Below are 13,651 nucleotides of genomic sequence, written 5' to 3'. Positions count from 1 at the left end.
CGGGCAATCACCTCCATTAAAGCGGGGGAGCTCCGGCGGACACAGAGAGCACTTTGTGCCGGGAAATACGGGTCATTGTCTGCCGCGACGCCCGGCCGGTAGGGAGACATAAAGGTGGACTTTGTGTGAGTGTTTAGACAAGCTCAGCCAGGCTTCCAAAAACCGCATGTGTGCCACATTTCCTCTTTCATATATCCTGATTTAGTTACCAAGATTACACGGGATAAAATAACGCCTCTTTCCTTCCCCATCCCCCACTGATCAATTAAAGGTGCTTCTCAAAAACTCAAAAAATAATGAGTCTGTTTATAAACAAATGGCATCGATTAAACCAAACACGTGTGCACATAACAAGGTTGATTACCTTTCTACGTTTATAAATCTATGCATTGATTGGCATCCACAAGTGGTCTCTACCGCCCCCTACTGATTCTGCTCCGGTTTCGTTAAAGCAAAGAAATCATAGCCCTAAAAGAGAGCCATAAATGTCAGACACCTTGCTATTTATAACTGAACTGCACCTTTCTGATAGTGTCCAAAAGTTGCACTTTGCATGCTCTGGACCATTTTGGGAGACTGGCTGCTGAAGTGGTCTGTAATGACTATCTAAGGCTATAAACTAAATTGATCATTTTAATTGAAAATAACGTGACTTTAGTATGTTCATAACTTCCCTCCCTTGCTTCCACTGCTTGTTTCTCTAAAGCTCCTGATTGTATCACACCATCTGCATCAGTTGTAATAAAAATGTTCACTGCTGCAGAACAGGGAGTTGGTGGACACGTTTCCAGGGTTCTTGACAGGTAGGACATTTTGTTCTGAGCAGCTGAGCAAACTTAATAAGGTGATAAGATCAAAAGCTCCATAAACAGGTATGTGTGCAGACGAAAAATAAATGTTATGTGAGACCAGATGGAATAGAGTGAAGCAGTAAAAACAGACTGCAATCACTACAGATCACAACCACCACATTGTCAGGGAGGTATATATTTGGTGGCAGGGAATATAACTCATAAATTTCACCTTTGTTTGAAATACACAATTGTTTTTTTGTTTCTTATGAAATTATGCACACAGTATAGTAGTGAGCCTCTTCTATAATATCATTTGTTCTGCTACTTTTAGCATTTGCATAGACATCTACTAATGTGATCAATGTATAGAAAGTTGACAATTGGCAGACAGCATGCTTTAGGAGTGGAGCTGATCAAGACAGCTGTCAAAGAGACTTTTCATTGGCCCAGTAGGAAGCTGGACAGCAGCGTCCCTGATGGGGGCTCTTCAGCCTGGCAGACATACAGGCGGGCAGAGCCGGGTGAACGACTTGGCACTAGAAGTGGAGCTGGCATTCTGGTGAAGCAGTGGCTGGCACCAAGACCAAGCTGGCCTCTCCAATGGCAAAGAGGGAGATCTCACACATACACACACTCTGCCACACTCCTGCTGAGGAGCAAACGGAGGCTGGCAGGGAGGGCTGCTCTTCAAAAGCTGCTGTTGTCTGGAGATGGCTTTCATGTGAATGGGGGCCTTAATAGGCGTTGTGCGACGGCTCTCGTTGCACGCTGAGCACCAAGTGATCCTCTTCTGTTGGGTTTTAATTAATAAGCAATGTTTGAAGGCCACAATGCACTTGGAGGGACAACACAGTGACTTCTTGGTGGCCTTGATGCTGTTTGTTTTTGAGTCGTACTCAGACTCCCACTGAGGTGACCACATAAACAGGAGGGTGCTGACATTTTTCATCAACTTTTTTTTTTTCCACTCCAAAAAAACAAAACACTCGCATGGCTACAAGTGCTGCAAAGTGCTTTCAGTTATGAAGATGATTAGCAATACCTCTAAGACTGATTAAAAGAAATTATAACCTCACATTAGTCACTTATATGAGTAGGCAGAATGAATCATACTGGTATAATACCATCAGGATAACAAGTTCTAATGGAGTCTACTTGCAAAATGCAGTTGTGTCTCTGACCTTGTTCTTAAATAAATACTAGCCAGCATCTTTAACAATTTGTCCCCAATGTGGTATATCAAGCCACCCATGTTCCACCCATTACTGTCTCAACAAAGAAGTTAAAAAAAATGCCACATGTAATACACAGTATTTTAAAAACAACAGCAAGGTATTAATACTTTCTCTGTGGAGGAGTTAATGACTGATTTCTGTAAGGACTGCAAAGCACAGGTGAAATAACCCACAATTCACATAGTTGATTCTCTCATGGACCTAGGATGCCATCTGGTGGATTATTAGGACATCAGCAACAAAGTACACCCCCAAAAAACTTGGGACACCTTGTCTGCTAGTTGGAATATAATGGTAATACTTGAGTCCCAGGAATTACAGATCTTTCTTCAGTTTTAACACTATTGCACCTTTTGACCTTCTAGTTTGTGGAACCATTGTGAACCAAAAAGAACTGTCTGCACTACAGAAACAGGGGCACCCATCTTCTAGCAAGGAGCCAAAAAATGTGCAAGATGTAGTAAAGTAGATGCAGCCAAGAACACTTGATTACTAGGACAAAGGGTAGTAGGACATCTTACAGCAAAGATCATTTTAATGGTCCCAAATTTTCTGAACAACTAAGTGTACACTCATGTAAAAGAAAGGAAAAACAAAAGATATGACAAAATTCATCACATCTAGAATTCCACTCAATCTTTAATCAAGACGGGATTACAAATTCTCCAAAAAATCTGCAGTTTCAAAGGGCAAAAAGGGTAAAACTAGCTCACCTACTGAGGTCTTTAAAAACCTGTTCAAGTGTGACTGAAAACGTCCTGAACATTTAAAGGCAGGTCTTTTTTTGTAGTCATTTACAAAAAAAAAAAAGAAAGAAAAAAAAAAGACTGTGACAAATACAGAACATAAAAGAAAATAATGAAGAAACTGCTGGCTTTTTTTCCTCTTCGGAGAAACAACGTCCGCTGAGGAACGGCGACACTGATGACATCATCAAATGACAACAAGGACAGCGCTTTGCCACATGCTGCCTCCCATCTGGTCCTATATGCTAACTTAAAACGGGAGAAAAAGCAACAGACAAAGAGAAGGGAGAGAGCAGGGGAGAAAAGAAGGAGAAAGGAACAGGAAGGAAGTGGATTCTGAGGAGGGGACGGGGGTGCGAGTGGTGGTTCTGGGTCTGAATTGGCCGACCCGTTTGGGCCGCTGTGATGTCCTTCCCTGAGTGGGGGGCAGGTGGGGGTCAGTGGGTTATGGTCCGAGCCCGCGAGCTCTCTGGGATTTCAGTCTGTGTTGTATGTGTTTTTTGTATGTGGTCTTTTCCTCCAGTTGCTAAATTACCAAACTCATGGCTCATACTGTTTGAGTCCGCTGAAGATTTATTGAGTGAATTTTTTTTCCCCTCTCCAAACTTTCAATCGTCTCTTCCCATTTTCAGACGGTTTTTCCACTCCTGGTCTCCTGATTGGCACTTGTATGAATTGGACTAGTGTGAGGAGCCTTCAGATCCATTCACAGTCTGCTCCTCATGTGGCCACCCGTTGACACTGAGCGGTGGTTTTCATTCATTCAATTTGTTTACAAGTTTGATCATTCTTGTGTAAAGTCTATGCACTGAGACTGCCTGAGCGGTGCACAAGCTGAGACAGTGACGCTTCTTTAGGAGCTCAGCTTGGACTTCTTTGAGGGTGGCAGAGGGTCTTCTTTACTCTCTCCATCCTCCTCCTCTTCCTCCTCCTCGTCATCATCATCAGGATAGTCCACAAGTCCCACCAAACCTCCCTGAAGCAGAAACGAGACACCCAGTTTGCCAGAAACTGCAATTATTATTTGCAGACATGTTTTAACGCTGCTTTCTTTATAACTAGTAATCATATGGCCATTACACATACATATCAATATTGCATGCAATTCTTCACAACTACTAAACACTGCATTTTTTCCATTTTTGTATATTATTTGGTGTTAATTTTCCTATTTTGAGCAGTGAATCTTCTGTTTTTAGAGATCTATTAAATCCATAAATAACACACTCTCTGATAATCTCCATCCCCCTTCTATTTTTCCACCATCTAAATAAAGTCAGCTAGGAAAAAGATCCTAGTCTAGTGGCACAATGGTTATGATGTCCAGTTTTTGTATTATATAACAAGACTAGAGGGGGAGTTGTGAGAAAATTAACAGTATAAGTGTGAAGATTCATAGCTAAAGCTAATTTTTTACTAAATCCTTTACTTAAGTGTTTAAAAGCATTGTCAACACTGTGCAAATCATTTTTTTGACTTTGCTCATAAAAACAAAATGTTGACAGGTACCTTTGTGGTTACAGTTGTGGTGGAGGGTGAGCTCCGTGCGCCTGAGCCTGGAGACCCTGGCGATCCTGGAGAACCTGGATTTAGTGAGGCAGATGAAGGAGGGCTGGAGAGGCTGGTTTTAGTGGAACCCGAGAAGGAAAGCTTGAAACTGGGATTCTGTCTGCCCGACAAGCTCGACTTTCCCAATACTTCTTTCTCCTCTGTGTCTTTCACTGTGGGTAAAGATGATGAGGTGAAAAAGAAAAGGTCATGCTCTCATTCAAATTTTGTTTTTAAATATTTGAGGGGTGAATATAATTGTCTCCTCTGCAATCAGGACAGGCTTTTGCAAGACTTATTTCCCTTCTTAGGTGTCTCTCACTACTTATAAATATACCTAGCCAGCATGTAAAAACTGTTTCTGAGTGGCACAGTTATGCTGAACCAAACAAATACAGTTTTCTTTGAGTGAATCCTTATGAATGCAGAACAATACATTTTAAGTCCCTGGATATACCTTTAATGAAGTCTATTTTGGTTTGCCATACAAGACAATAACAGAACACATTATGTGCAAAGGCCAATGCACCATTTTACTATTTTTTTTTCCAAGTAAAATCTAAATAACTGTTCCCTTGGCTCTGCAACACCTTAGAAGCAAATTTCAGGAAATTACGTTTGGTAGTTTTTGCTTCTTGCTGACAACAACACAAACAACTTTCATCTGGGGGGAGGAATAATGTAAGAACTATATACACTGGTGATTTCCCCATGACTACACCTAAAGCTGTCAATCAATGTAACCGAGACAACCCAATTACAATGTATTTTTCACTTAAAATTTGCCATTTTGATTGTAATTTATGCCAAATATATTTGGTTGTTTTTAACACTTATTAATACTGTCAGTTTACTCTGGACATGACCACAAAAAATCCAAATGTGAACGTCCAACAACAAATGCACATTCACAGCTGTCTAGCTATATTCTCTTCTTGGTTGCTCCTTAGAGGCTTTTCGAGATTTTTCATTGTATCTGTAACCCTGAAATACCCTTTATAAAATCTATTCTTTTATCAAATTTACAGGGGCTTCATTTTCAGAAATAATCAACTAGTAACAACAATTAATATAATAAACTAACTAAAGAATGGGATTCTTTCCAACCCCAATTTCCCACCAAACATCACAAGTTTCCCTACACGTACATTTCTTTCTTTCCATGAACTTGCTAATTGGTTCCATGAGGTCTTCCTCGCTCTTCATTTTATCAGAGGGAGGAACAACTGCCTCCCCATCCTCAAGGTCATCTTCATCTGCGTTGAACCACATCTCCTCCTCATCCTCCAGCGTCCGTGCATCACGGCGGAAGCGGTGGTTCCTCAAGATGGAGCGCATGCTGTCAAAGAAAATGCACAGCTCAGTAATCGGGGAAAAAAAAGATTTTCTATTCTTTGAAAGCTCTTTTGTTGGCCAAATTTCCTCTTACGGAACTAATGTAAACCACAAACATGTGGTTTCCATTAGTATACACATACACATGAGTATACACATAGCCCAAGAAGCTGTTATAAAACATACACCACATTGGTTTAAAAAATTAAGTCGATATTTTATAACATGAAATTTAACAGAAGTATTACAGATTAACAAAACAAACCCATCCAGTTTCACTTTAAGAGTCATAGATGAGCAACTGGTCTATTGCTTAACTATTAACGGTTAGACTGCGTTTAGTTGCAAAACCTTCTGTATAAGTGGAAACTTGCTTTTGTACAGTTGGTGAAATACAAGTGTAAGGATGCATTTCAAAAGAATATAAACTAGGCACGACTTACAACACAGCAGCTCAAAATAGCACTATGACTCAACACATTTGCCTTCACAAAAAACCAATTCATGAAAAAAATTTCATCAAAATTAGTCATTCAAGATGTCACACGCACTTTTTCCATTTAGTGTCAGACACAAACACTGTCTGTCAATATATAATTAGATAAAGGCAGCAGTCAAGCCAACATCTTCTTACCTATCAAGTTTGGGGTTGTCCTGCCTTTCTCGTTGTTGTTCATACCGCAGTTTTAGGCCTTTAAATGTCTGGACGTAGTCCACATCCTCAAGAGCCTTCCAGTAGTTCTCTATTATATGAGCCGTTAGAGACTTCACATCCTCCTGGGAGCAATGGCAATCAGGAGCGGAGAACACAGAAATGGTAGCAGAGGGGGAAAGTATGGGAAGAGAAAAAGATGGGCAGTTTACAGTTTTGCCAATGAGGGAAATACAAAAGGTAGATTAGAACTAATTCTAATGAATGCACACATAACTGGACTCTGGGCATTTTCAGACCTATAGTTCCTTTACTCTGGTCCAAATCAGTTGATGACTTTGTAAACCTGTAGCTTTTTCTTCTTTTTACGTTTTCTTTCTTTTTACACTGACAAAACCCCAAGCTAACTTCACCACCTCCTGAAAACGGTCTTGGGCATGGTTGTTTTGGTCAGAACCAAACAACATTAAAACACATCACAGTTTGGTTTAAATGGAATTAAGACCATAGGTGTGAAAATACTTGTAAACTTTTAGGGATTTAGTTTGACAACGTACACATATCAGTTCCTTTGATTAAATATAAAATCACTTAAGATAGGCATTAATAAAGTATTCTCTCTAACAAATAATTACAGCAATGTTTGCACATCAGTTAGCCATGCATTGGTTTTTTTAAACCTGTAAGACATGACCAGTTTTTTCAGTACAGGTTTTACAGGCTCTTCAAATGTGAGAAGCAGAAGCAATAAAAAACAGGAACAAAAACCAGTAACACAACAAGTGAAACCAAACATTTTTCCCTCCAGCTTCCCAAACCAAGTTAACCATGAGATATACAGACAGCTATTATGGCTCTCTGACATCATTTATATGCTGATCATGTTGCTCAAGGTTCTTTTGTGTTAAATATATACTGCTGTTTACCTATTAAATTTTGGTATGAAAAATACTCACCACACGAACATACTCAAACATCTCAATAATAGCAGAGTTCATGAGATTGTAGCGTGAGCCATTATTGAGGAAGGCCTTGATGACAGGTTCAAAGAGAAAATTTCTCATGATGTAGCGATTGTAGAATTCATCCTTTAGACCAATAATTCTCCGCATGAAACGCAGGGCACCTGTGCAGGGAGAAACACAATGTTCAATATTAATCAATAGATGTCCTTATTTGTCAAACAGACTTTAATTGTATCGTTCTCTACTTTGACAAATATAGAGTTGGAAGAACTGTGACTCACATAGAGCCAGGAAAGCATGCCGGGAGGCTGTGAGCACCAATACCCTCCTGAGAATATCCTTGTTGATGATGTAGTTCTTGATGTGATACGTGTGATGTTCGACACAAAATGTTAGCAGCTCCAAAATCAAGGCCAGCAACTGGGATGTTTGAAAGTCATCTAAAGGACGAAAGAAAGAACGTGAGAAAGCTAGCAACATAAAAACTTGTAGATTAAAAAAATCTCAAACAAAAACTCAGTACCTTTGCTAGGTTTTTCTTCCGTGGTGTTGGCCAGTAGTGGGGCTGATAAAACATGCATACAGTGCTTGTAGAAGAAGCTCAGGAACTCAGTTTTTTCAGTTTTCTGTAAAAAAAAAAAAAAATACACACACACACACACATATATATATAAAAAATAAAAATAAGGAAACGGATGCTTTGCTGAATTGCTAAATTTTGAAATGTACTTGAGCTTTTTACTCCAGTTCAAAATAATTACAAGCAAGAAAGTGAAGGCGCAGATATCCTGGGCAACCTGTTGAATTGGTGGCACTGATGTTTTCAGTTACTAGACAGTAAGTTGATTAACAAGAAAATCTGCCTTTTTTTCTTTTCTTTTTTTCAAACTGATAGGACTATTGTGTATGTCCAAAGCGCAAGAACCCACAGACATAACATTTGTTCTCTTTTGTATTTAAGCACTTACACATTTTGAAAGCCAACTCTTATCTGCGCAATGGACTTGTTTTGTTTTGATTTTTGTTTGCTTTCTTGTTATGTTACGCTCAGTGTAAATAGTACATACATACATAGCGTAAACTATGTAAAAGCAGCATTCACACTCACATTTGCAGTAGCAAGCATATTCTCTGGATCCACCAGAGTTCGCAGCAGACCCATTAACTGCACTGCACCACCAAGCTCTGGGTCTGTGTCACAGATCATGTGCTCTATGATCAGGTTGATCAAGAGGATGTCCTGAAAGGCAAATAATTATGAGTTTATGTGCACCATTGTGATAAATGGACATCGTTCCCATTTATCATGTTGCCTTTGTGTATATACTTACATCATCATTCTGCTGTGATTCCTGCATGACGAACTCTCGTACCATGGAGGGGTTGTATTCCACCAGATAAGAGAAGATATCTGTGGCTGCCCCACGCACCTGAACATCGTCCATTCCCTTTTCAAAATAAATATATGTATTATATTTATCAGCAGATTTTTGATTTGCACACCAGGAAATTTTGAAATGTACTTTAAAATTGTTCAAAAAGGAATAATTTTTTTAAAAAAAGGAACAACCTTTGTTGTTCCTCTCTCTGATAAAATCAAGAGTGATATAATGAAAACAAAAGTCATGATTGGCTTCAAAATCAGCTTGTGTGCACAGGCACAAGTACATGTAATTGTATCGATATAGTGAGAGCAAACAATTCAAAACCCAACTCAAGATTTCAAGAACAAAAACTATCGATTTAAACATAACAAAATTAAAAAGGTCAGTGGCAAATTCTAGAGAAAAGATCCATACAGTGAAAGGACACCTCACTTGCAGGTTTAAGCATTTATTATTGCCATTTTGTGATGTGCTAAACTGGTTTCCCCATGTAAAATTAATCAAGTTGCCCCCAGCCCTTTTTTCTTTTTTAATTCCCAAAGAAAACACTTTAAAATCTATAAATCTCTCTGCCTTGGTGCCTGACATTGCCTTAACTCACAACAGTAATCATTAAGCTCGAGTTTGGTTGCACTTTAGCATTTCTTGTTCTGTCTAACAAATTCTTTGCACAGTGAATCCCCAGTACCCCAATGGCTATATGAGCAGAAGCTCTTTCCTGACCTTCCTCACATACAATTTACAAGCAGATAATATCAATTGTACCACCACAAAAAAAATAAAAAAAATAAAAAAATAAAATCTTACTAGCTACTCTGCCTTTCTTAAGGCCAAAAAGCCAAACATGCCCTGAAACTGCAACTTTGATGACTAACTGCATGCATGTTCAATATATGTTAAGCCTCAGTGTTTATCACATAGCACTTCTTTTAAACTCATTTAAACTCAAATTCCATGTGAGAAGCTAAACACACCAGTTAACTAAAAGAAAAAATAAAACTTAATTGATATTTATTTTTGACAAGGGATGCATACAAAAGAAATATGCCATCTTCTCAGTCACAACACTCTACAATTTAATGCTACAGATATCACATGCTGGAGTCTGATTCTGCTTTCTCAACTAGGTGTTCCTGTGGTATGCACTGGCAACCTTCAAGTACTGTTCAGCAAAAAATAAATGTAATGAGCAAACTAGCATGTTCCAGTTATTTTTTTATAGAATAATTATAACAAAGAAGGAAGATTTTTTTGTTATAGAATTAAGTAACATACTACTAGTATGTCCCTTAATTCAATTTTATTGCATCAGAAAGTTGAAGGCATCACCCATGATCACAATGCAAAAGGCTGCAACATCACCAAAGCTACTGACGTCAACAGACAAATTATTTTAGTGTGAGAAAACCACAAAACAATTCATCTGAGATTAATTCCACTGGACTTACCAGAATAACCTCTAGTGCAGGTAGAATGCCCATGTTTGATAATGTCTTGAAGAAAGCATCCCTGTTTTGAGGTTGTAATGTTTGAGAGAATGCACAGAACTCCTTTAGGAAGTTTACCTAAAAGGAATAAACAAACAGAGGTCAACAAAACAAAGATCTTAATAGTTTGTGACTGCAACAACTTTTAATAAATTATTAAATTCTGATATACCAGTTCGTGTCTTTTGTCATCATCTGTGGCCTCATCTGTTAGCTGTGCAAAGAGGTCTGTCAGGAACTTCTCATCGTCCTGACATCAAAAAAGGGAGATGAGATTTTAAGAAGTCAGTATTAAGAGTATGATTAATATGTCAATGTATGCCAGACACCCAATTTTCACAAGTTACAAAGCTGTTATTGGTTTACAATGGTACAAGTCCGACATAATTACACAGAAAACAAAAGTGAATTCCATCATGTTTGTCAATGAGAAATTTGGAGCATAAACAATGTGACCTATCTGGTCATAAGAATACTTTTGATTTGTTTATGCTGAAAACACTGTCTCATTCAATGACATCTACTACCACTTTAAATATTTTTTAAAACCTTGGTTAGTGAACCGCTTGATTTAAGCTTGCCTGCCCTATGCTAATTAAGGAAGGAAAGACTCATATCTGTAGTGTTTGACTTCAGAGCGTGATATAGCAAAGAACACCAGAGTCAACAATGTGCCCGTTTCAGTTTTCCTCTAGCGCAGCATAACAGATTTACACAACACTACTGTGCCTCCATGGAGACAGCCATACATAAACAATGCTGAGTTGACACAGGATAAAAACACAAAGGTCACATGATCATAAAAGGCTGCCAGACAATCTCAGACAGGGTAAAAGTACAATCAGTCAAAAATAAAACCAATGTACAATCCTATAATTACTGTAATTCGAGCCTCACTAACATTTCATAAAAGAAATTCTCCTTTGTGAGGATTACAGTACATTCACAAGTTTACCTATTTATAACACTTGCTTCAATTAAACCATTTTAATTAAAATGTAGTGTTTACACAAAGTAAAAACAACAACTCCATACTATTAGATCATACTACATGTCTGCTTATCTCACCTGTAGCATGCCCACAATCTCCACCTTGTTGAAAAAGATGAAGGAGTGCAAGGTGGACAGCATGTTTTCCTCAAAAACAGAGGGCGTGGGCAGCACCATATCCTGAATATACTGCACCCGATATGTCTGGTGAATTTTCTGACGCAGTTCAGGATCAGAGATGGGGATCACCTCCTTAAACCGGGCTGTTTTAGTGAGAAACTCACGATGCCGCCTTGGCTGCGGGAGTGTTGGGTCAAACTCCAGGCAACCAATGACGTCCATTATGCACTCATCAGAGAACATCACCTCAAAGAGTGCAGTACGATTCAGCAGGAAGATGCCTTTCATTATTTCATACAGGTGGTGCAGTCCCTCTCTGTTCTCCAAATCCTCACAAACACGGAACAATTCCAGGAGCTTGCGAATATAGCCTTCATTCTCCACAGCCAGTGCTAGTTTTTCACGTCGCAGTGGTGATGGGAGAGAAGAGCCCACCAGCTCGGCCAGGTCCTCCAAACGGTTCAGTTCGCATGGCGGTAATTCCAAACCTGGGGATGACATGTCATCAAAACGCTCCTCCTCCGATTCGTCCACCACATCCTGTGTGATGTCAACTGAAGGGTCCTTTCCCTGCACCTTAACAATAAAACATAAGTGTGGACAAACATATTAGAACCTCAGGATGTAACTACATAAGGGATCACCGGTAACACAAATAGCATCAAATCCACAAACTAATGGAGATAAAAAAAAACTCAAACCCACACAAATGAAGTACACTAACCTGGCATATTTTCTCCCAGATTTCATCACAGCCAGCCTTCTCCTGGAAACTGAGTGCTAGATCATAATTTTCAGCCTCTGACCACACTATCAATGTGTCCTTTTCAAAAGAAAAACAAAGCCAATTTAAAATAAACAGCAGAATGGGGAAAAAAATTCAGTTTTGTATGTTCATCATGTTATGTACTGACCTGTTGTTTCTGGTAGGCTGTGTTTGGGTTAATTTTGGACTCCAGCAGAAGGGAACCTGTCAGGTTTAACACAAAGGTAGCCCAAAATTGTAGGTTACTGCATTTGCTTCAAACGAGTAATACATGTGCAAATTTCAGGTGATACAGGTGGTTAAAATTAGTGCGCGGAAGGTATTGTTTTTGTAGTAATAACTGAGCTACTACAATAATCGCGTGGCATTCCTATGTTCGCTTACCATCGCTCTCTGCTCGCACCAGGAGAGACGTGCCTTTCAAGCGCTCCACATAGCCCGACGAGACGTGCCCGGTCCCACGGTCATCCCACTGTCTGTCCTCATTGAGGGTATAGACTTTGACTCGCCGACGAGTGTCCGTCATCCTGGCAGTTTCTTGTAACCCGTTCTCCCCTTCCGGGCCTTTTACGGGGTGTCTTCTTCACCTAGTAACGCCACAACTTCAATTCACTTTTTACAGCTGCTCACTTCTACAAGAGTATTAACTAAATATGAAGCGGCGGGGGGTCACTTAGGATAAGTTCTAAAAAGCAACTTAAAAGTGGAACGCCTCAACAACTTTCCAGCAGGATTCCGCAATCGTTGTTAAAATTACTACTGCAATATCTCGCATTTCTTGACGAGCTGCCTCAAAACTTAGACTGCCAGCACTATAGGCAAGGCGCCACGCAGAATCCGCGTACAAACCATTGTAGGAAGCTAACGACAAATTAAAGAGCGGAGGACGTCGTTAGCTTACGCGTTAAACGACAAAACAACGAATGTCACTACAATATACAGCTGAGAACAGAGTACTGAAAAAGAAGCAAATGTTACGATGACTGGCCCACGAAACACTCCTGCTTATATGTACAGTTTGTACGCTTACAGGTAACGTTAGCTATCAACCCTTACGAGTTAACTCGCTAGCTAGTACGCTAAGTACCTACGCTCCATATATTCAATGTTAAACTACCATTTGAAGCAGATTAACTAGAGTTAGCTGTCGATAACATTACTTTATACTTGCGGACAACAGACACCCGTTTTAAGCCTGGAACAATGTTTCTATTCTTCTTTAAATAATACGCCAGCTAGCTAACGTTAGCTGCTATTTCTTCCCCAAGTGTTCCGCCATGTTCTGGCTCGGGGCCGCGGAGAGACCACTCTCTCCTTACTCTTACTCATGCATCCCAAAAACTGTGCAAACCAACAAACTGGAGTCGTATAATTACTTGAAGGTTACGCTTTACATTATACTGCTATTTGCCATTCATTGCCGATGTCTTGCTCAGATAATTGCTAAGTGCCCCCCGTGAGTATTCAGCCATCTTGGGTCCCTTCACAGTCAGTACGGGGTTTCCAGCACGGCAACAACAGGGCAGCCCGCCACATTTAAAGAGACAGTAACAGAGAAAATAAACTGAACTTGAGGCCACGTCCAGCATGAATGGTCTAACTTTTGCAATACTTAGCAGTCAGCCACA

The 13,651-nt window shown here is 39.6% G+C and overlaps 1 protein-coding gene across 2 annotated transcripts; it reads right to left on the bottom strand.

Annotated features, from left to right (window-relative positions):
* Positions 1-2,546: 2,546 nt before the first annotated feature.
* smek1 (SMEK homolog 1, suppressor of mek1 (Dictyostelium)) lies at positions 2,547-13,541 on the bottom strand. Of its 2 annotated transcripts, none has more exons than XM_019345732.2 (15): positions 12,408-13,541; positions 12,172-12,227; positions 11,982-12,080; positions 11,216-11,833; positions 10,320-10,397; positions 10,109-10,225; positions 8,607-8,723; positions 8,384-8,515; positions 7,799-7,901; positions 7,557-7,715; positions 7,267-7,436; positions 6,293-6,435; positions 5,472-5,662; positions 4,285-4,496; positions 2,547-3,751 (listed from the first exon to the last, which is right to left on the bottom strand). In XM_019345732.2, exons 1-15 carry the CDS (start codon positions 12,547-12,549, stop codon positions 3,629-3,631), a joined length of 2,460 nt encoding a protein of 819 aa, XP_019201277.1. In that variant the 5' UTR covers positions 12,550-13,541; the 3' UTR covers positions 2,547-3,628. The 2 variants fall into 2 exon arrangements, with proteins under 2 accessions (XP_019201277.1, XP_005463288.1); XM_005463231.4 differs by having other exon boundaries at positions 6,293-6,432.
* Between the last annotated feature and the right edge of the window lie 110 nt (positions 13,542-13,651).

This window comes from Oreochromis niloticus, linkage group LG15 (assembly GCF_001858045.2).
Source record: "Oreochromis niloticus isolate F11D_XX linkage group LG15, O_niloticus_UMD_NMBU, whole genome shotgun sequence".
Classification (NCBI taxonomy): Eukaryota; Metazoa; Chordata; class Actinopteri; order Cichliformes; family Cichlidae; genus Oreochromis; species Oreochromis niloticus.
This window is presented reverse-complemented; position numbering and strand designations above follow the sequence as displayed.